General features: G+C 50.9%; 1 protein-coding gene across 1 annotated transcript; it reads left to right on the plus strand.

Annotated features, from left to right (window-relative positions):
- Nucleotides 1-16,896: 16,896 nt before the first annotated feature.
- On the plus strand, nucleotides 16,897-22,490 carry LOC102869934 (chromosome unknown open reading frame, human C15orf52). The gene is given in 11 exon segments (XM_006883021.1): nucleotides 16,897-17,040; nucleotides 17,868-17,981; nucleotides 18,286-18,393; nucleotides 18,954-19,100; nucleotides 19,175-19,300; nucleotides 19,925-20,112; nucleotides 20,339-20,394; nucleotides 21,023-21,076; nucleotides 21,160-21,259; nucleotides 21,826-21,868; nucleotides 21,948-22,490. Coding segments are annotated over 11 exon segments (1,623 nt in total).
- Nucleotides 22,491-23,386: the final 896 nt, after the last annotated feature.

Below are 23,386 nucleotides of genomic sequence, written 5' to 3' on the forward strand. Positions count from 1 at the left end.
GTAAAATCTTGCTTGCATGTGAAATCAGTGAGATTGTTCTGTAGTTTCCACATTCTGTTGGGTCACCTTTCTTTGGGATAGGAACAAATATCGATCTTTTCTAGTCAGTTGGCCAAGTGGTCGTTCTCCAGATTTCTTGGCACAATTTGGTAGCTTTTCTGGTAAAGAACCAGAGGATCATGATCGTGATCCCAGTCCAAGATCCTCACATCTTAAAAAATGCAACCTCCAACCTGAAAGAGATTGGGCAACTTTAGGCCCACATTGCACTCGTATCCGCTCATCGTCCCTCTCTGCTACCCTCTCAAACATAGAGCAGCTACTCAGTTCTTCAAATATAGAATGTGGAGACAGAGAAGGGAATAACAGCATTCAGAGGATCCCTAGTGACTTTTCTTGTAACCATCCTTACCCTGCTTCTCAGCCTGAGAGGGACCTAATAAACCAGACACCTTAGGACACTTGATGCCTCTATTGGGAATGGCTGTGAAACATAGGGATGAGAAAGGCAGGGCACATTTCAGTGTGATTGTACAGACTGGTTAAAGGACTGCGGCAGAACTAAACCAGATACCTGAGAATTCTGGCGGTGAGAAGATCCCAACTATGGGATTTGGATGAGTTTCACAGCAAAAAGCTATTTAGGGCCCAGCTGAATGTGCAGTGAGGGGCATCTTCCCTAAAAGAATGAGGCTGGGCATTAGGAGTCCAAGAACTTTGGGAGTATTGGTAGAAGATACATTCAAATGGCCATCTATGCAAGACATGAATCAGTGAGGGAAGAGAGTAGAGGTATAGCCTCATGGCCTTGCCCTGAGTAATTCACGGTGTGGTGGAGAGCTGATAGTTGTTGTTGTTGTTAAGTGCCATCGAGTCGTAGGTGACTCATAGCAACCCTATGAACTAAAGACCTGAAGTGTAACTTTCATCCTTTCTCCAGGTTCATAGGGTTTCTGGAGGCAACCCTTTTCTGAAGTGGATGCCACTTCTGCTTCCAAGTTTGTTTTAATTGGGGAGCTCCACCAAACACTGTCCACTATGGGTAGAGCTGATAGACTAGCTCATAAATTGGTGCTGACGGGGCAAGATGTTGGGAGGCCCATATGGTGCTTGATATAAACTGCAGAGAGACAGTGTGCAAAGTAGAGGGCCTTATTTTTCCCAAAGGGCCTTGGAAAATACTTCATGGAGAGAATGGGGAGAAGGTGATTTGGAAGGACAGATAGATTTTTAAAATGTGAAGTTAGGAGAGAGCAAAAGCATTCCTGGTGGGGGTCAGGGAAAGGACTGCACAAACAAAATCAAGAAAGCCAGAAAGTTTGGCGAGCTCTGGTGGCCTAGTGGCAAGAAGGTGCACTGCAATCCCAGAGGTGAGAGGTTCAAATCCACCAGATGCTTTACTGGAGAAGGAGGAACAATCTCCTCCTGTACCAGTCAAATCTGATTTGATGGTACACACACACACACACACACACACACACACACACACACACACATAATAAATTAATAATAATAATAATAGAAAGCCAGAAAGTTCAATCTATATTCAAGCAATGGTGAAAAATCCATCTGCACAGTAGGGAGAGATCAGTTGCTACTTATCTGTATCTTGAGACACATGAGATGGAATCTTTAAAGGTCCATCCGTTACGGGTGCATAGGAAAGAGTAGAGGCGAGAAGGCCACACTTGAGGTCTTTTGATGGGAGAGTGCAGAAATGAAAAATAAAGGCAGAGTGGTCTGTACAACCGTATGCAATGAGCAGGTACCACTGAGCCAACCATCTTCTGAGTCTAGCAGGCTGAGTGTCTTATTTTCACAGTGAAGGAACTAAGAGACAACCTGGCCTCTGAGTGCCTTGCTGGACTTGAAGGAAGATTGACTCAAGAACAGAACATGGCCTTCACGAGGCTGTTTATTGAGAAGGTTCCAGCTCAGGTTCCATGGCTGATCAACAGGGCAATTTATTCAAGCTTCCCATCTAAGCCTTTTTTACCACCCTTCTGCTTCTTCAGTGATGTGGCTTCCCACAGGGCCCTGGGGGGTGGTGCCCACCAGGGCCATGAGTAGAGGGGTGACAATCATGGCCAGGAGGATGACCTCCAGGGCCATGGGGATGGCCTCCAGGGCCATGGGAATGGCCTCCAGGACCATGGGGATGGCATCCAGGGCCAGGGGGATGGCACCCGGGGCCAGGAGGATGACCTCCAGGGCCATGGGGATGGCATCCAGGGCCAGGGGGGTGTCCTTTCCCATGGCAGTGCTCAGGACCATGGCCAGGCTTATGGCAGTGCCCCTGTGGAAAGACAAATGAATAGTGTCAGAATAATAAATCAGCACCAGTTTCCCTTAAAACACTCCCTCCATTTCCCTCCCTGGAGATACCTTGAGGGATCAGCAAGGGGAAATCTGGGTGGCAGAGACACCTGACTGCTTCTAGTCTTGGGTTTTTTGCCTTGATGAAGTTAGAGCACTGAGCATAAAGAAGGGAGGGACCTAGATGTGTTAGCTCAGTGACTTCCACTCCCTGAACCTTGGTTTATTTTATATGCAAGTAAGAGGTAAAATTACCTCACCTTCTACCTTCTCTCACTCAGGAATCTTTACAGAGTGACTAGATTTTGCCATACTACAGGCAGTCTACACAGAAATGAGGGTGAAGCTGTAGGTGGCTGCCCTGTTCACTGAAGACAAATGTGAGATAGAGGGTAAGGTAGGGAGAGATGAAGGATTTGAGAATGACAAAGAGGAGGTTAGAGGGTGGAGATGCCAAGGTGAATACTCCCCATATAGGGAGAGAGAGAAAGCTGCATATACACACAAATCTATGACTGTGTGCATATGCATGAGTGGGCGCATAGACACATGTGCTGTGTGCACAGATATATGCACATGAAGTACATGTGCATAGTTGTATGCACATTAGAATGGGACTGTGTGGGAGCCCATGTCTGTCCCCCAGCAGGTGCCAGACTCAAGAAACCAGAAAGAACAGAAGGTAAAAAGGAAGGTTTTATTGCCTGAGGCAGAAAAACCCTAGGAAGACAGTGATTTGACCTTCTCAACTACAGATACATATTAGAAGTATGACTGAACTGCTCCTGAGGTCCCAAGGCCAGAGGAGCTTCTTTATTTCTTGCCATGGGCTCAGAGAAGAGACAGCCTGCTCCAGGGCCCTGGGGGTCAGGGGTGGGGATGGGCCTCCACCCGAAAAGTTGGATCATTTCCCAGTCTACTGCCTCCTCTGCCTTGATAAGAACTTGAAACTGGTGAAAGTTGGGTGGGGAAGAGAGACTTCTGCTCCAGGATTGGGCCTTCTTGTGACCAAGTGCTGCCCGTCCCTGCCCCATCAAGGGCATGGAATCAATGCCTGGAAAGTCACTTCCCACCCTGTCTGCATGTCCTCTGACTGTTCTGGTGTTAGAGTCATAACTCCAGGCCTAGGAGCTGGCTCTGCAGGGAGTTGTTGTTAGATAGCCTCCAGTTCAGTAGTGACCCTGTGAACCACAAGCCTGATCCTTGTCCTATCTATCTTATGTCATCCTCATCAACTCTGACACACACGAGCCCTTTGATGCAGTCACTTTATCTCTTTGGGGGTCTTCTTCATGCTGACTGACCCTCCGCCTTTCCAAGCATGATGTTCACTTTCAAGGAATAGCCTAGCAACATTCTCAAAATATGAGATACAAAGCTTTACCATCTTTACCTCCAAGGAATACTTTTTCCAAGACATAACTGTTTATTCTTTTGGCAGTTCATGTGATACTCAGTACTCTTCTTCAACACCGCATCTCAAAGGCATCAATTCTTTTTCTACCTCTCAGATGCATCGCAAATGATTGAGAAGATCATGGCCAGAATCAGACGCATTTTAATCTTTTGACTGACACAATTGCTCTTCAGTATTTTTGAGAGGACCTTGACAGAAGACTTGCCCAATACAATATGTTTCCTGATCTCCTCTGTGCTGATAACAAGGATGCTGATTGTTAATCCAAGCAAGATGAAATCATTGACAACTTCAATCCTTTCTCTATTATCATGTTACCTAGTGGCCAAGTGGTGAGGTTTTCATCTTCTTGATGTTGAGATGTAATCCGTATTGAAGACTCTAGTACTTCTTCTTTGGTAGCAAGCATTTCAAGTCCTCCTCACTTTGAGCAAGCAAAGTGGTGTCATATGCAGTATACAGGTTATTGATGAGTCTTCCTCCAATCCTAATGCCACATTCTCCTTCACAGACTCTAGCTTCACGGATTATTTGTTCAGCATACTGATTGACTAGGTATGGAGAAAGGATGCATCCCTGGTGCACACTCTTTTTTGTTTTAAACCTTGCAGTGTTCCCTTGTTCTGTTTCGACAACAGCTTCTTGGTCTAGATAGAAATTTCATATGAGCAAAATTAAGTGGTCTGGGATATCATTCTTCCCAATGTTAGTGTTAGTTTGTTATGATATGTTGCTGATTACTTTATATTTTAGGTGTGTATATGCTTGCTCTTATTTAGGTGTGTATAATTTGCTCTTATCAGTACAGTACTTGTCTGTTAATTTGCTGTGCTGTTGTAACTTGTGGGTTGCTTTGATGCTAGAAGCTATGCCACCAGTGTTTCAAATATCAGAAGGGTCACTCATAGTGCACAGGTTGCACCAAAGCTCCTAGATTAAGACAAACAAGGAAGAATTGGCCGTCCACTTCCAAAATAAAGGCCTTTGAAAGCTCTATGAACAACAAAGGACTGAGGGTAGATCTAGTATCAAAAGTAGAGGACAGAGGTGAAGCCACTCAAAATAAGGAGAAATAGCTGCAGACATATTTTAATGAGGAAGGATAGTAGTAGGAAAGTACAGCCCTTGGTGACAGAAATGAGGGTGGAGATCGAATGACTGAATTTTATATTGTAGGCGTTGGGTGTAGCTAAAGGGGAAAGTGGGGTGGATGGCAGGCAGCCTCCATTAACGGCAGAGACCGGCCCCAGAGGCCCTGCAATGTGGTTGCGGTTTGGGATGCAGCCAGCCATCCAGGGAGTCAGTGGGGGTAGTCAGGAAAGCAGAGAAGTGGAGAACAGGCGGAGAAGCAGCAGGAGAGAGGATGGGCTGCTGAGGCAGGGAGGGGGTGTGAGGGAAGGAGAGAGACAGATGGCAAAACAGAGGAGAGTCCGCCAAGGATAAGGCTGCAGTCGTAGGGGGTAGGGAGCACTGCGACGCCCTGCCCCAGGGGCTGATGCCTGAACCTGCTTGGTCTCTTCATTTGGTGAGAGGTGGTGGTGGTGGTGGTGGTGGTGGTGGTGGTAGTTGCTCCCCTGAGATCTAGAAGACATGGGGGGGGGGAGGTTGGGAGTTGCGAGGATCAGGTAAGTTTCCTACCTTTGGACCTGTGGGTCGAGAAGGAAAAAAGAAAATCGGCTTTGGTCAGTTGGCCCCAAATGAGAAAGCTGCCTTCTCTCTAACACTGATTTTCCCCCAAACCCTCCACCTAATCTCAACATGGCTCTCAGACCTGGTTACTTGCCTTGACAGTCATTCACTCACTCACTCACTCACTCACTCACTCACACATTCATTCAATAACAGATACATACATTTTGAAAGGTAGTGCAAAGTTCAGTGTGATTCCCTTAGTGGTGAGAGCTAGCTGAGTTCCCCACGTGGGTCAGTCTTGTACCCCCTCTGTGAGCTGTCTGTCTTACCAAACTCTGCCAAAGTCCACAACACTACAGACACTATAGGATGCAGTTCTCAGCTGCAAACTCAGATCCCTCTCCCTCCTCCTCCAAGCAGGTCCCACCTGATGGCCCCATCAACTTCCTGGTGTCCTAGTTATCTTAACCCAACCTCTGATCAGCTCTTTCTTGGCTCTGGGCCCTTGCTCATCATACTTGACCACTTGGAGATCCCTTCAGCTCAGCCCTGAATTACCTATCTGGAAGAAGCCTGCTTCAATCAGGCCACCCTGCCAGACAGCTGGACTCATTCAGCTCTCCAGTCTAAATGATCCCAGGCATTCTCAAGTGCTCCATTGGTAGAACTTGCCTATTTGAAGAGATTTCTGGTTTTTGAGCTCTGGGGTGGGTGGAGGCTCCTTTTGAGGGGATCCAATGATCCAGTTGCCAAGAATTAGGTTCTGGGCTTCAGACCATTCATGCCCTACAGTCTTCCTGTTAGCATAAACTCCACTTTTCTAGTAGGCCTGTGTGTAACACGGGAAAAATATCTGCCTATCTTTTTTTAACTCCTGAGGTTGAAATGGTGTGCAATTTATAACCTCTGAAAGCTGCTGGAGGATCAACTATAAGCTGGTTTCTACTTGATGACAAGTTTAAGTTTTGAGTATTTTTTCCCCTGCCTGATGGTAAGTTCAAGTTTTGGGTCTTTTTGCCTTTGATCTACCACCACCTCTTTCTCTTTTTTTGGTGCGCGCGCGGACACACACACACACACACACACACACACACACACACACACAGTGTGTCACTGACTAATTGCCCCTGCCTTCACCACCCACCTTCCTTCTCCAGGCCTTCTGCCCCACAGCCTTCCAGGCATGGTGCTTACCTGGATCCATTATTTTTGCAGGACTAGATCAGACAACGACACAGGAACACCTGTAATTGATTTACCAGGCAGAGTTTAATTTACTGTCCTCTAAATCTTGGTCTCTTCTCTTCCAGATATGCAAGCACTCGGCCCCTTCATTGGATCAAAGGGGCCAGACTGCTCCTTCTGGGTTGGCTTGGCACCCAGTGTAGAGCTGGCACTCCATAGAGAGAGAGGCACCTTCCTCTGAACCTCACCCTGACACCTGACACCCAGATCCACCTCCAGATTCACAATGTTAATACAAGAGCATCAGTTCCTTGAAAGGGCTTCTAGAACAGCCCATTTTTCTGGTCCTGTCACCATGCCCAGCAGCTGAGGTCAGCCTGTGCACTGTGCTCACAATCCGGCCGACCCTTCATTCTCCTCAGTAAGCACTGAGGTGGGAAGAGAGCTATGGGACCGGACTTGAGGGAGATAGAAAACCTCAACATCTATCAGGATCTGAGCTGAAGAAAGGGGAAAGTGACAGACCTTGGACTGGGAGAGGATTGTAGTGCAGGTCGGGAAGAGAGTTTATGCTCCCCAGTTCAGGCCTGTCTGAGGGATGTCTTAGCTCTGGAAAAGACCTAATGTAATACTTTGAACCCTCAGCTAAGTCTATCTGTCTGAGTAAGGCAGAGGCCGAAAATTCAATTATTACTCAGGTAGAGAGCAGAAGCAAGGTACAAGAGTAGGGGCCCAGTCAGGAGTGTGGGCAGGGCAGGACACGAAGGTACACAGCACACAGACACACACTGCAGTCACCAGAAATACAGGCCAGCATATACAGACACACAATACTCACACTAAGACTCACAAGGGCATACATGCACAGAAAATCACAAAGCCTTCAGAGAAACCACACCTTATAGACACAGTACCCATCCCCACAGAGACTCTCCTGGCCTCTGTCTGCAGCATGCACAGGCAGAGTCTTACCTGAGGAGTGCAGAGCAGACGTGGAAGGAAGGCCACAGCTGCCTGTGCTCAGGTGTATTTGTACAGCAGGGAAGGGCTGAATGGGTCATTGTGCATTGGGAGGGTCATGGGCACAGGGTGTGGTGGATTGAGGGAGTTCATTCTCATTAGGACAAAGGGCAGCTGGAAGCATGATGTGGTGAGGGGCTAGGCAACAGGGTGCGGAATAGATTTGCCTGGGAAGGAGACGCCATAGAGCTAAGGCAGGGCTATTCAGCAGCACCAAAGTGTCAGCTCAGAGCATTTGTGAGTCCCATACTGAAGACTGAAGCCTGGTAGTTTGATGGACAGCCTCCTCCTGGGAAGACTCACAGCCTTGGAAACCAGATGGAGGTTCACTATGAATCAGACTCTCCTTGACCTCAGTGGGCTTGGTTTTGGTTTGAGACACTGAATGTGCATGTGCAGACTAATTCCCAAGTGAAAACCTTACAGAGCACAGTTATACTCTGGCACACAGGGGATTGCAGTGAGTTAGACTCACCTAGATGGCAACTGGTTACTGAAAGCCAAGTTAACCTACTAATCCCTACAGCAGAGAGACGATTCTCGCCAAGGAGGAAACAGTGACCTTAGGAGAGGGCTCTGCTGGAAGTGTTGTGCTGCCTGCCAAGACGCAGGCCTGAGTTCTCTTCTGTGCTTCCCCAGCCCAGGGGAGAAATTGTCCACGGCAGAAAGGAAATGTTAGGGATAAGATCTTGATAGCTGTGAAGTGAGCTAAGATTGTGGAGTCCTAGCTGTAAGCTTCGTCCTGCAAACCCAGTGCCTGGCTCCCATCATCCTCCTGGCCTCACTCCATGCCACATGCCGTCTCTTGCTTGGTGTGTTTAGTTCTCTGCAGACAGATCAGGGCCCTTGTTATAAGCTCAGGAGAGATAGGGATCTCTTTGCATCCTTTCTTCTAATGTAGTTTATTCCCATTGGATTGCACACGTATCAAATGCAGGAATCTTGGCAGCTTTCCGTCACTTTTGTGTCCCCAGGGGCTGGCTCTGTTTGGAGCACAGAACATGTGCCCAATAAATATTTGGTGAATGAATATTTGGAGGGTAGTGATTGTTGGATAACAACTGGCCTCCATTTCATTGCACAGATTTTGTTTGCTCCCCTCCCCCTGCCTCTTTTGTGCATTAAAAACAGAGTTATTTCCTTGTGGGGAAAAAGCAAAAAGAAGCAGCAGTAGAGGAAGTTCTTCTGCTGTCATCCCTTGACTGGTCTGGCTCCTGCTGTCTGTCCGCCTTTGAGCTCAGTGCTGTGCAGAACCAGGGCCTTCTAAGCTTCTCGATCCTTAGAGAGGCAAATGGGCCGTGATCAGCTTCCTGTTTCGGTTGAGTAGAACTGAGCCTAAAATCTGAAAGCAAAAAATCTAAAATCTAAAGCAAAGAAGCAGAGAAAACAACTACTGTTCCGAGGTTTGTCTATAAAGAATTTCGATAAACTAGAAGCACTGGAATTACATTAGTTTTTTAGTTATATTTACATTTCAAATTTTTTTTTTTTTAGGACTTATTGCTAATCTTGCATATGATAATGATGTACTAGCTTTATTTCAGAATCTTTTACTGGAGGTATAGTCTATATCTTTTATAATAAATACTGAAACATTTATGAATGAAAAACATAGCTTATACCCAAGGGAAATGAAAACATAGATCTTCACAAAGATTTGTACATGAATTCCCTCAACTTTGGAATAACTAAAGTAGGTAAATGGAATACATGCCATCAATGGAATATTATCTAGCAACAAAAAGGAATGAGCCACTGACATTCACTACAGCATCTGCTGGCCTAGTAGGTGAGGAGTTGCACTGTCACAGGCGGTTTGAACACATCAGCTACTCCGCGGGAGTTGTTGTGTACTGTCAGGTCAGAACTGACTCAGACTCATAGCTGACCCTCCAGCTCTCTGCTACAGAGTACCTGGTGGATTTGAACCCCGTGCTTTTGGGATGGCAGTACAGCTCCTCACTAGTAGGCCACCAGATCTCCCTGCTCTGTGGGAGAAAGATGAGTAATCTCCTCCCTGCAATTTAGTCTTTGCTCTGAGCCAGTTCTGACTCAGTGGCATGTAATTACCATACAAGACAGCATAACTGAATCTCAACTAATTATGCCTAGAGAAGACAGGAAAAAAAGAATACAGACTGTATGATTGTGCTTATAAAAATGGAGAACGTTCCTTTTCGAATACAGACTAAATGATGTTGTCAGACAGCAGATCAGTGGGGCTAGAATGGGCGCGCAATGGGGGTGGGTGGAGAGAGATGGAAGGAAGGAGTAGAAAGAGACACCATGAAACTTTTGGGTTTGCTATATTTGTTAATTTTCTTGCCTAGTTGTTAATTTTTTGGATGGTTTCCTGGGAGTCTATACATATCAAAACTAGCAACATGAGCTACTGAAATATGTACCGTTTATTTTAGGTCAATTTTACCTCAATTAGAGCTGTAAAAACAAAATAACCACAACAGAAAACAATTTGATGACACATTGATGAGATTGCACTGTCATCAAACAATCTATGTGTAAGTTATTGAATGAGAGACGAATTTGTTTTGTAAGCTTCAATTAAATCACAATTAAATATTTTAAGAAAAGAAAGAAAACTATTTGAAAATGCAGAGGAAGGAAAAGAATGAGTCTTTCTTATTTTCAGCATGCCAGGTACTTTCCAGCACCAAGGATCATCTCAGTCTGTGGAGGCAGATGTGTTATCCCTCTTTTGCAGATAAAAAAAAAAAGCTGTGGTTCAGAGCACTTAAGACTGCTTGAAGTCACCCAGTCAGCATGTAGTTAGTTCCGGCTGGGACCTGCCTTCCAGTCCGAGTCCCTTCCCTTTATCCCCTTATCTGTCCTTTTAGGAACAGTCTTCTGAAAATTTCCACTCTGCTTTGGTGACATTAAGAAGCCCGAGTGCACACATAATGTGCTGAGCTGCAACCTAAAGGTTGAAAGGCCAGCAGTTTGAATTCTGTGGAAGATGGACAGTCACCTCCTGTGAAGATGTTCGGCCCAAGAAACCCAGTGGAGGGCTCTATGAGTGGGAATAGACTCAGCAGCAGTGAGTTTGTTTGTGGTTTGGTAACATTGTGAGCAAAGGACTTTGTTCCTGAGTAGAGCAGAACAGGAGTTATTTATATGATGGGCGCACATCTGCTGCGGACCTGTGGGGTCTGAGGTCACGTGGGTTCCTGGGAGGGGCAGGTGATGTTAACAGGGGTGTGGTGCCCTGCAGCATCCCCGCCTACACAGCCTGTAAGGCACTGCCTATGTCCAGCCACAGCCCACCCTTCCCAGCCCTTTAAATCCTTCTTCCCTAGGGGGATTCTTTTTTCCCTTTGGGGCCTCTGAAGACATATCTCTTCACCTTCACACCCCAGCCTTTGGTAGGAAACCAAAAGGAGAAACCTCTATACTCACAGACCCTAAAGGGGAAGGTGCCGGTACAGAGCTGAGTAGGGTCAGGACTCAGGCTCTGGGTTTGAGGTTCACGACCTCAGTTCTCTGCACCTCTGGAGTCAAGGTCTGAACATAAGATCTGGGACATGGCAGAAGGTGACGAGAAGAGGGACTAGACCACTAGGCCACCTGTGGAGATGCAGAAGAGGGGAGGGGACAGGCTAAATAGTCTGGTGGGACCAGAGGAATGTCCATTGCAATGGCTGCTCGCCGGAGTGAATTTATACTAGAGGGTGCTGTGTTGTGTACCATAGAGGTGGAAGTGACCCACAGCTGACCCTCCAGCAGGTTTTCAGAGGCAGTAAATCCCATAGGTGGAGATTGCCCATCCTTCTCCCGTATATCCTTCTCCATAGTATTTGACTAAAATAGGTAAATGGAATACATGCCATCAATGGAATATTAACTAGCAACAAAAAGGAATGAGCCATTGAATGGTAAATTTAATAGTAGAATCTGTAAATCTGGGTGGTGCAAATGGTCAATCTGCTTGATTGAAAGGCTGGAGGTTCAGATCTCCTCAGATGACAAGCCTAGTGAGCTCCTGAAAAAGAATAGGTTGTTGAAAACCCTGTGGAGCCTAGTGGCACTCTGATTTACACAGAGCTGCCAGGAGGTGGCACTGACTGAAGGCACCTGGGGACTGCTGTGGATGCTCCCCTGCTCAATCCTAGAACTTTGAAGACAAGCAGAACTTAATCACACTTGTACCCCGATGCCCTTATGCCCTGTGCCTCATAGATAGTAAGTGCTTCTTAAGAGCTTGGGCTTGTTGCTTGACTGAGAAGTGATGCCTCTGACAGAAAGACATGGAATAAGAAGAAAGGAACTCTGTGGAGTGAGAAGAGTTAATTCTGGGTGAGAGAACTGAATCTGGGAGAGAGGGGACCAGGAAGAAGCTGAGGGGTGGTGAGATGCATCAGGTGAATAAGGCCTCACAGTGAAGCCCAGGAGTAGGCTTTTCTACCCTCACTTGGTCCCCAACTTCTCCTTGGCAGAGCCAGCAAGGACTCCCTACCTGTGCGCTCCCATGAGGGGTGGAGACGGCTGTAGGACTGTGAGAACTTTATACAGTTTGGGTGAACCTTCCCTGAGGTGCATAGATTTCTCATGGCATGAGGGTAATGGGGTGTCTTTTGGTCACGTGCTGGAGACTGTGCATTGGGAGTTGGGCCACTGAGCTCAGTGAAACAGGGCAGATGAGGGGGAGAGGCTCTCTGGCCCATCACAGAGTGACCCTGATCTCCGAGGAGAAGCTAATAATACCTGCCCTGACAACTTCACAGATTTCAAAGCTTGAAGAGATCAAATGATATCACATGTGTGTGGGTTCTGGAAGTGTAAGGTGTAAGTGTAAAGCACTATAATTATTATTATCAGTGTAAGTATTGATGACATAGTTGATGGCTTTGGACTAGGGTTGAGGCAGATGCTTCTGGAAAAACTCTGAGTTCTTTATACTCCTTCCATGGAGAAAAGAGGTTGAACAAGGAAACCCAGAAGCTCTGCTTCACCCAGTATTCCCTTCCCATTCCTGGGCCTGGATCTTGGAAACTCATGATACCTCAGCTCTGGCTGGACCCTGGAGAATGTAATGGAGAAGTAGGTCCCAGATCAACCCTGGTTTGTCTCCTGACACCTCAGAAGGTTCGACCTGGGCCCTGCCCTGCAGTGGCATGTGTGGGTGGGAGGGGTGTGGCCCAGACTTTGTCCCCAGCAACTGGAACCCATCCAGGGCTGATCCTTCCAGCCCTACCTCCTGCACTTACAGTCCTTTCCACCAGGGCAACTGTGGAGTCTCCAGAGGCCTCGCCTGGCCTGTGGGGCTCCACAGAGACTTCCAGCTAGCCAGAGTCAGGACAACAGTTTCTGAAGATCAGAGTGGCCACAGGGAGGGGTGGGCAATGGGTTTGTAGAAAACAGATCCCATGTTTTCAGCCACTCTCGTTCCTTCTCCGCCTCTTCTAATTCTGAGGGTAACCTACCTCAGTTAGTAGCTATCCTCATAGCTACTCAACCTTGCTCCACTTCCTTTCTCAATGCTCACTCACACACCCAGAGCCAGTAAGTGGAGCCAGTGACCTCTAAGGGCTCAGTCTCAGCCAAGAAAGGTCGTTTGAGCAATGATCTATGAACTGGGGGCTTGACCTGCAGGGATCCAGAGGCACAGTAACAGTCAGGGGCATGAAGAAGAGCTGAGGACAGATGGCAGGCAGAGCTGGGGCTTCAGAGGGAGCAGGGAATGAATGGAGGAGTAGGTAAAGATCCTGAATTTCCTGACAGGGAACATGTGAAGAAAGGTACAGCGAGGATGCCAAGGGGCTGCCAGAATCTTCCCCACCAAGCCACAAATGGTCTCCAGAACCCATGTGTTTCAGCCCCAGATAGCTGTTGGGAGATGACGTTTAGGAGTCTTCAAAGGATGCTGGGCAGATAGTCTTTCACTGTGTGACCTCTGGATCCCAGAGTTGGCCAAGGCAAGGGAGCCTGCTTTGGGTGATGCATTGTTGCAGAAGTGATGTTACCTGTGTTAATTCATCTTCCCAAAGACCTGGTGGTGTAGGAAGACTTACATGATACACCTCGTCTTACAAATGAGGATCAGAGAGACTCACCCAAAGTCACACAGCCAGTGAGGGGCAAAATTCATCTGGAATGTACCATGCTACCCGGCCACATCTTTCAGTGAGATTGAGGGGAATCTGCTGGAGAATTTACATTTTGTTAACAGCCATCCACAGAGGCAGCCATTCTGGAAATAGTGGCTGTGGTCTGAGAAACAGCTGACGCCCTGATCCACACGCACTGGCCTTGATCAGGTCTGTGCTCCCAGAGGCACATCCCTGAGTGTGAATAACATGAGGGAAGGACACAGCCTCCCAGGGAGGAGGGTCCCCAGTCCCGACGCCACTTTGTCCTCAGAGTTGGCTCCAAGAGTCTGAGTAGGCTGAGAGTCTGTGTATTAGGGACCTTGGGTTTGGTTCTTCCCAAGGGTGGGACTATTTGCTGAGCTGGGAGACAGCCAGGGAGGAAACCGGCTGGGAAGAGTCAATACCTGGTTCATGCCCTGAGGTGCTAAACAATCAGCCCTTTCCCAGGCAGGAGGAGGGAGGGCACTAAGAGAAGCATCAGCTGAAACAGCGCTGGCTGGGCAGCCGCTGAAACATCTAGTTTCATCTGTGCTACAAAACAGGCGTTGGGCAGCCCTGGGCTGATCCATCGCTCCTCCAGGTCTCAGTTTCCTCATCAGTAAAAAAGATTTTCTACAAATGGATGGATGGTTTCTCTAGGCTGAGAAGGGACCTTAAGAGCAAGAGAGAAGAAAAGGGAGGAATCACTGCACCTGCTCTCAACAGGGGGCGCTCTGTTGGAGTCCGCGGCGAGCTGTGCTGCTTACCCAAAGGACGCACTTAAATGCTAGTTCGAATCCACGTAAGGCTGGCTATGCGAGAGCGAGATGGGCCGTATCTTCCCTTGCGATTTACAGCCTTGGAAACCCAATGGAAGGTCTGTCTATTCGGAGTCAGTTCCGAGATGTTTGTGACTGGGTTGCCCCCTAGTGGTGACAAGGAGTACTCGCGCTATGGTCACACTGATGCACTTTCTACCTGGGCCAACTGGGGCTTCCATCCAGGGCACTTCAGGGCCCTTCACCATCCTTAGTGTAAATAAAAGGAGTCTCAGCCTATGCACAGGATGCTACAATTATGCGTGAGAATAGGGGTCTAACCCTCAATGCTTCATTCTTCAAGCAACAGTGGAGATCTGTAATGTGCAAGGACACTCACTGTGCCGGGCACTGGGGACCCAGGAGTCTTGGCACACTATACCTGCCCTCAGGGATCCTCTGTTCAATGGGGAAGCAGGCAGGCAAATTGCAGACTCTGGTGATACCAGGAGAAAGCTCAGCGACAAGTCTGAATATGAGTAACATGAGGGAAGGACACAGTCAGCGGCTGAAAGAGTCCCTGTCCTGACTGTTGATTTGTCCCAGGCACATGGGCCTTCAGCCTGTTGGGCTGTTGCCGCTAGATTAGGGGAGTGTCTCCCTGCAGACCTTTCCAGAAAAGCTGGCTCAACCTTCCTGCCTATGAATTGGGTAGATTTCAACCTCTCCCTGCTGCTCCACCTATTCCCTTTACTGTTCTCCTGCCCCTAACCTGGCTGGGAACAGAGCCCAGGGATCAGCAGATCTTGCTTCACCCCTGGGGCCTCTTCCCTCTACACCCTTTCCTATATTGGGCGTGGGTTCCTAGATTCCAAAGAAGTTGGGAACATTAGGTCTTGGTTACCATCTCCTCATCCTAGGTCAGTGCTTTGTGGGTTTCCCAGGTTGGCAACAGTGTGGTGTGGGTGAGAAGTGTGACCACTACCCACCCGGGGCTCTGCCCCTGCTCTTCTGAGACTGGGCTGCGGCTCAGTAGCCTGTGTGGGGTAGAACAAGGAGAGGGTGGGAGGATGAGGGGGCATGTATGTGAATGTGTGTGTGTGTGTGTGTGTGTGTGTGTGTGTGTGTATTGTGCTGTGTGTGTGCATGTGTGAGAGAGAGGCCCGGGGTGAGGAGCCTGGTGTGTCACTGTCGCTGGGAAAGTAGACAAGTCTGACTCAGTGGGAACATCCGGCAGGAAAGGAAGATGAGAGCGCAGTGGCATTTCCAAGCAGGATGGGAACTCTGGGGTGATGGAGATCGGGTGTGGGGTCAGGGGTAGCGTGTGAAGGCCTGAACAGGAAAGGGGCTTGTGGTGGAGAGGGTGAGGTGCAGGGTAGTTCCTTGGGGGCAGTTCTAGGCTAGACCTCTGGCTGCTTGGGCTGGTCTAGGGAGGAGTGAGAAGGCAGCAGGGATTTCTGCCCCAGAGACAGAATGGTACAAGTTGTGGCCTGGGGTTAGGGGAACTAAGACCCTGCCAGTCAAGATGTAAGGGGAATGCAAAGGCTTTTGACCCTCACCTTGTGATACGGAAGTTGGGTTCCTGTAACTACTGACAAAGACACCCTGACCACACAGGGACCACCCTCTTTGCAGAACCCTCAAGCTCCAGGCTTCAGGGGGTACTTCTAAATGGGGTGCTGCTGCTCTGGACAAGGAGACCAGTGGCAACTGCATGGGGAAAATAGCAGCTTCCTTTCTCCATGTCAGAGAGAGGGCAAGGGAGTTGAGGGCTAGCCGGCTGATAGACCAAGCCCAGAGAAGGTGAAAGGACCAGAATTGGAAAGTAAGGCCGGAAGGGTCTGGAGTAGGAGCTTGAGCAGGAAGGCTGTGGGTCAGCTTGGAGCTGGCGGCCAGGGCCCCAGAGGAAGGCCTTGCTTCCGGTACCAAAGGGCTAGAAACCCAAAGAGCAGAGCCTCCCAGAAGTGGCTGTGTTTTAAATAAGAAGGACAATGTTCAATCTAAGGAATGAATGACTAATGGTGTTATTTTAGTTATGTGGTACTGTTTGAGGACCTGAGGGGCAGAGAGGTTGTGGGGTGAAGTGATCTTCTTGATTCCTTCAAATTACTTAAACTGAACAGGAAAGTGGAAGGACATCAAGGGTGGGACCCTCGGACTCCAGGGTGGACGGGCTGGGCTGTGCAGTGTAGGCCTCCTTCTGCTGAATGAGAGGGACACTGTTGCCCATCTGTCTTCGTGCTGCCCAGGCTGGCATTCTGCTGGTGCACGGAGGCTTTGGTGTCGGCAGGGCCTCCTGTGTGGGCTTGGCCCACCGGGGAGCAGCTCTGACAGTCTGCCTGGGGACGCTGGGGCAGGGAGAGGTGCTGGGCAGGGCCAGCTGGCCGCCAGTGCCCTGGTCCTCGCCCTCCCAGAGTGGATGGGTGGGGGCGGTGACCGCGGCATTCCTGGCTGGGAGCCCAGAGGAGTCTTTTGTAATCACAACATGATCTCGTGTGCTGAGCAGTGAAGCCGGCAGGGAGAGGCCAGCAGAGGCCCGGCTCTGGTGGCTCCAGCTTCCCTCCCAGCCCGGCTCCCCCAGGGCTGTTCTGGAATCCTCTCGGTGCCTGCTGTGGCCATGCACTTGGCTGTGAGTGGCACCTTGCCTTTGGCAGGGGGCTTCGTGGGTCTAGGGTGGGAGTGGCTGGGATTGTAGGCAGTCACACTCTAAGGGCAGCTGGGGACAGCTGGGCCTGGGAAGAAGAGGGCTGTGTCTGGAGGGTAGGGGGCTGGGTAGGGGGCTGGGCAGTGGCACTGGCTACAGCAGAGACCTTGCAGCCAGGTAGAGAGGGACCTGGGAATCTCACTCCAGAAGCATGGTCTACCTACGGTGGCTCCTCGCCGGCCCACGCACCAACCAGGTCTGGCTGAGACTGTCAGCAGCTCACAGCCTGGAGAAGCTGGGCCCCGTTGGATGGGCATAGCTATAGGCCTGGGGAGTGGGGTCTAGGGTCTGGGAGCTGAGAATGAATTAGGAACCTCTCTTTTTACTGTGGTTTTGGGCCTGGGAGCTGAATAGGCACCCCCCCATACCGCCCTTGACCTCCCGAATCCCCTGGCAGTTTCCCAGTCACGGCAGGTTCTGTTGCCAGAGCCATTTATAACTCCCATTCCAGGCTCTGCTTGGCAATTGAGCTCCCTGGAGAGTTGGGGGAAGGGCATCTCATTGCTGGGAGCAGTAGGCCTGGGTATGGGGAGGACCCAGACCCGAGCCCCCAGGAGGGAGAGAGAGGCAAACAGGCTTGGTCAGGGAGGGGTCTTGTTGCTGTTGATATGCTACTCCCCAAGTTTTCATCTTCCTTCCTGTGTGACCCCTAGCTCTGGGTTGGGAGACTTCTTCATCTAGGTGGGTAACTGTGAAAGTTGGGAATGTGGGGTGCCCCAGGAGCCTGGAACTCAGTCCTCCTCCTCTTGCAGGGGCCTCCTGGGGCTGAGTCCCCAGTGAGCAGGCAGGAGGAGAAGGATGCAGAGCTGGACCGGAGGATAATTGCCCTCCGCAAGAAGAACCAGGCCTTACTGCGCAGGTACCAGGTAAGTGGGCTGCAGGGATGAGGACGGACTCGGCTGCCACACCCCTGCTGACCTGCAGATCCTGCATGGCGAGTCTCCTAGCATCCACACCTCCCACAGGCTTGGGAACCATGTGTCTGAGCTTGGGGCTAGGACTTGGATGGGCAGGGCCCTTCTCTGCGGCTTGATCAAAGGTCTAGGGACTGTGACATGGTGCCTCTGCCCCCTGGAGTCCCGTTGGTGTCTTTCTGTGTAGGCCTGTTGGTGTCTGTGTCTCTGTGCATCTGGGGGCTGTGGCCTGTGCTGACCCCAGCTCCTCCCACAGGAGATCCAGGAAGACCGGCGGCAGGCAGAGCAGGGGGGCATGGCTGTGAGTGTGCCTCAGCCTCTCCAACCTGACAGCCTCACCGTCACCATCAGCCAAGTTCCTGGTGTAAGACAGGGAAACGGGGTGTGGCAGCAAGGAGGGTGGTCCAGCCTTGTCAGGGGAAGACACTCCTATCTCCTCTTCTCCTCCCACCTACTATTCTGGGGTGTACCCGTCAGTTCCCATAGCCTCAACTACCACTGCCCCCCAAAGGGGGAAAGCCCAAAGGTCATCATCTGGAAGCTTGTGTGTCCCTTTTTCAGACCCACAACCCTGCACAAATTTCCCAAAGTACAGGCTGCTCCTAAACTCCAAACCCCACGGGTTAAACATCCCACAGGAAGTGAGGGGCAGTTAAATGCCAAGAACAGTATCTAAGGGACAAAGCCTCATTGTCTGAGTGCCCTGGATTTCCCAGCTCAAAGATGATGGGCCACTGTGGTATCTTAGGCCCTCATGGCCTTAGGCCCTGGATAACCTAATGCCATTGGCATGTGAGAGCGAGAGTCAACTTCTCCGAGGGCATTCCTGGGAGGGCCAGTGCTGGGTCTGGGACCTGGGCCTGGGGAGACACCCAAAGGAAGCAGCACTCAGCCCCTTCCTAGCTCTGCCCATGTGGCTTGCAGGAGAAACGAGTGGTCAGCAGGAACTGGACTAGGAGTGGCATGGGTACCGTTGTGGCCAGCGAGATGCTTGAGGATGAGGACTACATTGCTGCTTTCTGCTTGGGGGAGCGAGTGGAGCTGGCTGTGACCATGGAAAACAAAGCTGAGGTGAGCAGGTGGTAGGGGGCAGGGAGGGATCCAGCCTCCAGGAGGGCTGACTCTTCTTCCCTCATCTCTCCCAGGCCAAGAGGATTGTAAGTGAAAAGCCCACCAGAGCAAGGAACCAGGGGGCAGACGGGTCACCTGGAGAGGGCTTAGGGCGGGGTGCCTCACCACAGATCACTGCTGGCTCTGATTCTGCACGGAAGGTACATCTTCAAAAGAGGACAGGGACATGAAAGTGAAGGTCCTCATCTGGGGGACAGAGAGATGCTTAGTCAGACATGCAGGGACGTGGCCACCGCAGCACTGAGAACTCCCACCCCTCCTTCCTTTCTCTGCAGTCTCCACTTGGGGTGGCGTGCAGAGAAAGGCCTTATTAAAGAAAGTGTGACCAAGAGATGTGTTCCAGCCCAGATGCATCTGAAGCCCTGGCCTCTTCTTGGACCACTGTGGGATGGGTGTTGGGGGAAGGGAGGACTGGCCATTTGCCAAGTGTGACCTCTAGGTGGCAGCAGTCCCCAGTCCTTGCTCTTGCTCACACTGGGTGCCCCTCACTCTCAAAACCTGTGGGATATGTACTATTATTATCTTCATTTTACAGATGTAGAAAAGATACTAAGGAACTTGAGGAAAAACACACACAGCTAAAATAGAGGATGGAGACCATGCTCATGCAAACACACCATGTAGAAATACAACAGACTTAATACTTAGACGAGAAGTCCAAGTGCTGAGAGGCATAGGGGGTTGGTTGCAGTTCCAGGTCTCCATTTCAACGCTTGTGCTCCCTCTACTTGCATCCCATGATGCTGAAAGTCTTCTCTTCACAGAGTGCCCGGGAGCCTTGGAGTCCAGGCTGGGTCCCAGGCCCTGCTTCCCGGAGGCCAGCAGAGGGGGGCTGGGACTATGACCAGTGGAAGCAGGAACGGGAGCAGATCGACCTGGCCCGCCTCGCCCGGCACAGAGATGCACAGGGTGACTGGCGCCGCCCGTGGGACCTGGACAAGGCCAAGCCCACGTGGGTGGCAGGGCTGGGTGGCTTACTGGGCTGACTGACATACATGGAGTTCCAGGGACAGGGTAGACTGTGGGCACTGCTGGAGGGCTGGGGGGAACCCTCTCCAAGGTGGTCTGTCTCTTCCTGACTGCTTTCCATTCTGGGGCTGCAATAGGGAAGGTGGCGTGGGGTGGGTCTAGCTGGAGCCTCCATCCACCCTGTCAGCTCACTCTCTCTGTCTATACAGGCTGAAGGACTCCAACAACCCCAAGGAAGAGGGCTTGGCCAGAGGTGGCAAAAGGGGTAAGTCAACTCCACTCTTCTCGATCCTTGGTTCTTTCTTCTCCCTCACAGACTCTTGCTCTCTTCTCTGTCTTTGCCTCCAGTTATTTTCAGGGCTGGAGAGAAGAATAAAAAAACATCCTCCTGCATCCTTCTCCTATTAGCAGAGGGCACTATTCCCTCCTCACATCTCCTCCAAACCCACAGCTCTACTGGGAGCCCTGGGCTTGACTCTTGACGGTCATGGGAGGGGGCTCTGGTGGAAATCTTCCTGGAGCCCTTTGGAGGTCTTTTGGGGTGGCAGTTCTCACTGGGCAGTCATTCCCTGCCCTCACTATCAGAATAGAGCTCAGTGTATTGCTGGTCCCCTTATTTAATGCTAAGGGGAAGCTGGTGCTGGAGAGGTGAGGTCACTTGTCAGTCACCCAGAAAGAAGTGGTGGTAAAGCAAATACAGGATACCCTGTCCTAAGACCATCTATGTCCTCCCCCACAAAAAAGACCCTCTATGCCCAGGGCTCTTTTCAGGAAGCAGAAAACCCACAGTTGGGTCAAGAGGACTGACGACTTCATGGTCCTAGAGGAACCAGTGTTCCCGCCTTGGATCCTCTGTCACCCATCCTTATCTTCTTTGCCTTTGCCTCCCATAGGTGCTAGGAGCCACCGGAAGCTGCAGCCCCCACTGTTGTGCCCTGATGGGAAAGGTGAGTTGGGGAAAGAGAAGGTGTAGGTATAGACAGAAGTTAACAGCTCTCTTCTCCTTGACCTGGTGTGCCGCCTCTTGCAGGTGGTACCACTCGAGGTGGGCACCATGGCAGATCCTTGGTGGCACCAGCCACAGGCAGCAGAGCCTGGGGGAAGGAAAGGCTGACTGGCAGGGCCCGCAGGTAACAGGAGCAGGGGCAGCATCAAGGTGATGCTGGTGGTGGGGTATCTGGGACTCCTGATTTCCTGAATCTCCTCTACCCCCTAGTAGCAGAGCCCACATGGGTCCAGGTGCCCGCTTCAGCCCCTGGGGCCTCTGCCTCCTGGCTGACTGCTGCTTGGCAGCAGGTTAATGAGATGCCGTGAGAGGCCATCAGCAAAGGAGGCGGCAGTGAGCGCCTGGTGCCCAGGGAGGCTGGTGGTAATTACAGCTGTTACCTTCCTCAGGGGAAGTCAGACTTGCCTTTCCCAGGCAGTGCAGGCAGGCACAAGCCTTGAGTCCCCACAGAACTCAAGGTGCTGCATATTTAGCCATAAACAGCAGCTGGGGACCTGGGATGGGGCCAGGGTGGGCGATGTCCAAAGGCTTTAGTTGGATTTGGGAACAAAGTCAGAGCCTCATTCAGGCTCTGATCCCTTCTGAGACCTTTGGACTTGAACTTCTCCCTGGGGGCCATGGCCGCTAGCTATGGAGGGGATGACGTGAAGTGGGAGTGGGTAGGATGAGGCCTGCCTGCTGTTTCTACAGGTGGGATGTGAAGGACGACAAGGAAGGACCAGAGAATCATGAGGTAGGTGCTTGCTGGAGTGGGGTGGGCTGGAGACACGAGCTTTGACTTTACCAGTCACAAGGCTAATCTCTTTTTTCAGGGCAGCCAAAGCACCAGAAAGATTCCAAGTGAGGAGGAACACGGACAGAAGCAGCACAGTGGAACAGAGCCTGGCCAACCTGGGGCTTCCCCAGCCACCAGCCCACCCCTGGCCTCGCCAGACGGGCTGAAGGAGGAGTTAAGGGCTTCGGCAGTCAGTTCAGCCCCTGGATCTCCACAACAGACTGACTTGGCTCCTCTTGACCTTTCTCTGGGAGGGACCAGAAGCCCTGGGCCTGGGGAGAGCGAGGGCACGTTCAGTCTAGGTCCTGAGGTCCGGGAAGGCTCCTTGTCTTTGGCGGCTGATTCAGAGCAGTCTCCAGGACGGATGGACCACAAGGACAAGCCAGAAGTCCAGATGTGTGCTGAGCCACAGAAAGGATCAGGAGTCCCACAACCCCGAGAAGACAGATCTGCCAAGGCTGGGGCCCAGCAGGGTCTGGCACTGAGAAGCAGGCCTCCCAGAGGAACCAGCCAAAGAGCAAGAGGCACAGGCAGTGTGAGGAGCAGGCTGGGGGGTCCTGGCCCTGCAGGAAGATGCTAAGCCCAGCTCCTGACACCTAGAAGCAGGAGGAGGAGAGGAGGAGGGAAGAGCTCAGTTGAATCTCCTGTGTGATGAGTGTCTGGTTGCTGGAGGCTTGTGCCAGGCAGCCTAAGCAGTTTGGCAAATTCTCTGGCCAAGTGATGTCATAACGCCAGAGGCTGTCTCATTCCCTGCACCTTCTCTGCACATTTTTATCGTTTCCTGGGCAGGCAGAGTTCCTGCTCTATTCCCCTGTAGCCCCCTGGTCAGCCCTGTCCTGGCCTACCGCTGCCCAGGTCACAAGGCTTCCTTCCATGTTTAAAAGGCAAGGCTTGGAAACACCCGGCACTTGGCTCCCTGCTCTCGGTCATCCCCAAGGGATGGTCTCTTGTCCCAGCTGCCAGCTCTGAGTTCCTCAGGTTCAGGTAGCCTGGGGTTGGTGGCATGACCAGTCAGAACCTGTGCTTTCCCATGTCCTGCCTTGACTCCAAGTGACTCACAGCCCAGACCCACAGAATGGCAGAACAGGGGACTCTCAGTAATTACCTGTGGAACCTTCTGTCCTTTGTGATGATGGGCTGAGACCCAGAGGGAAGAAGGCCACATAGCTGGAAGGGGCTGGGCTGGGAATAGAAAAGCAGATGTCAGATTTTCTTTGGGAAGCATGGGGTCTCTGGAAGGGTCTCCTCTCTAAACTGGGGTGAAGGTGGAGGATGAGAGGAGCTTCCCACTGAGAGCCCCTGCAGGTCAGGCACCAAGTGCACCCACTCCCACTTCCTTCCCCGCCCCACGACAAGGCCTCACACTAGCACAGACTCAGACGGGGACTCAAGGTGGAGAAGTGGCTCCAGCAAAGTATGACAATAGAACTTGTCTCTCCTACTTAGTCTCCACTCTCGCCCCTCCCCTGAGGCCCA

This window comes from Elephantulus edwardii, unplaced genomic scaffold (genome assembly GCF_000299155.1).
Source record: "Elephantulus edwardii isolate Elephantulus edwardi_28Jun2011 unplaced genomic scaffold, EleEdw1.0 scaffold00026, whole genome shotgun sequence".
Taxonomy (NCBI): Eukaryota; Metazoa; Chordata; class Mammalia; order Macroscelidea; family Macroscelididae; genus Elephantulus; species Elephantulus edwardii.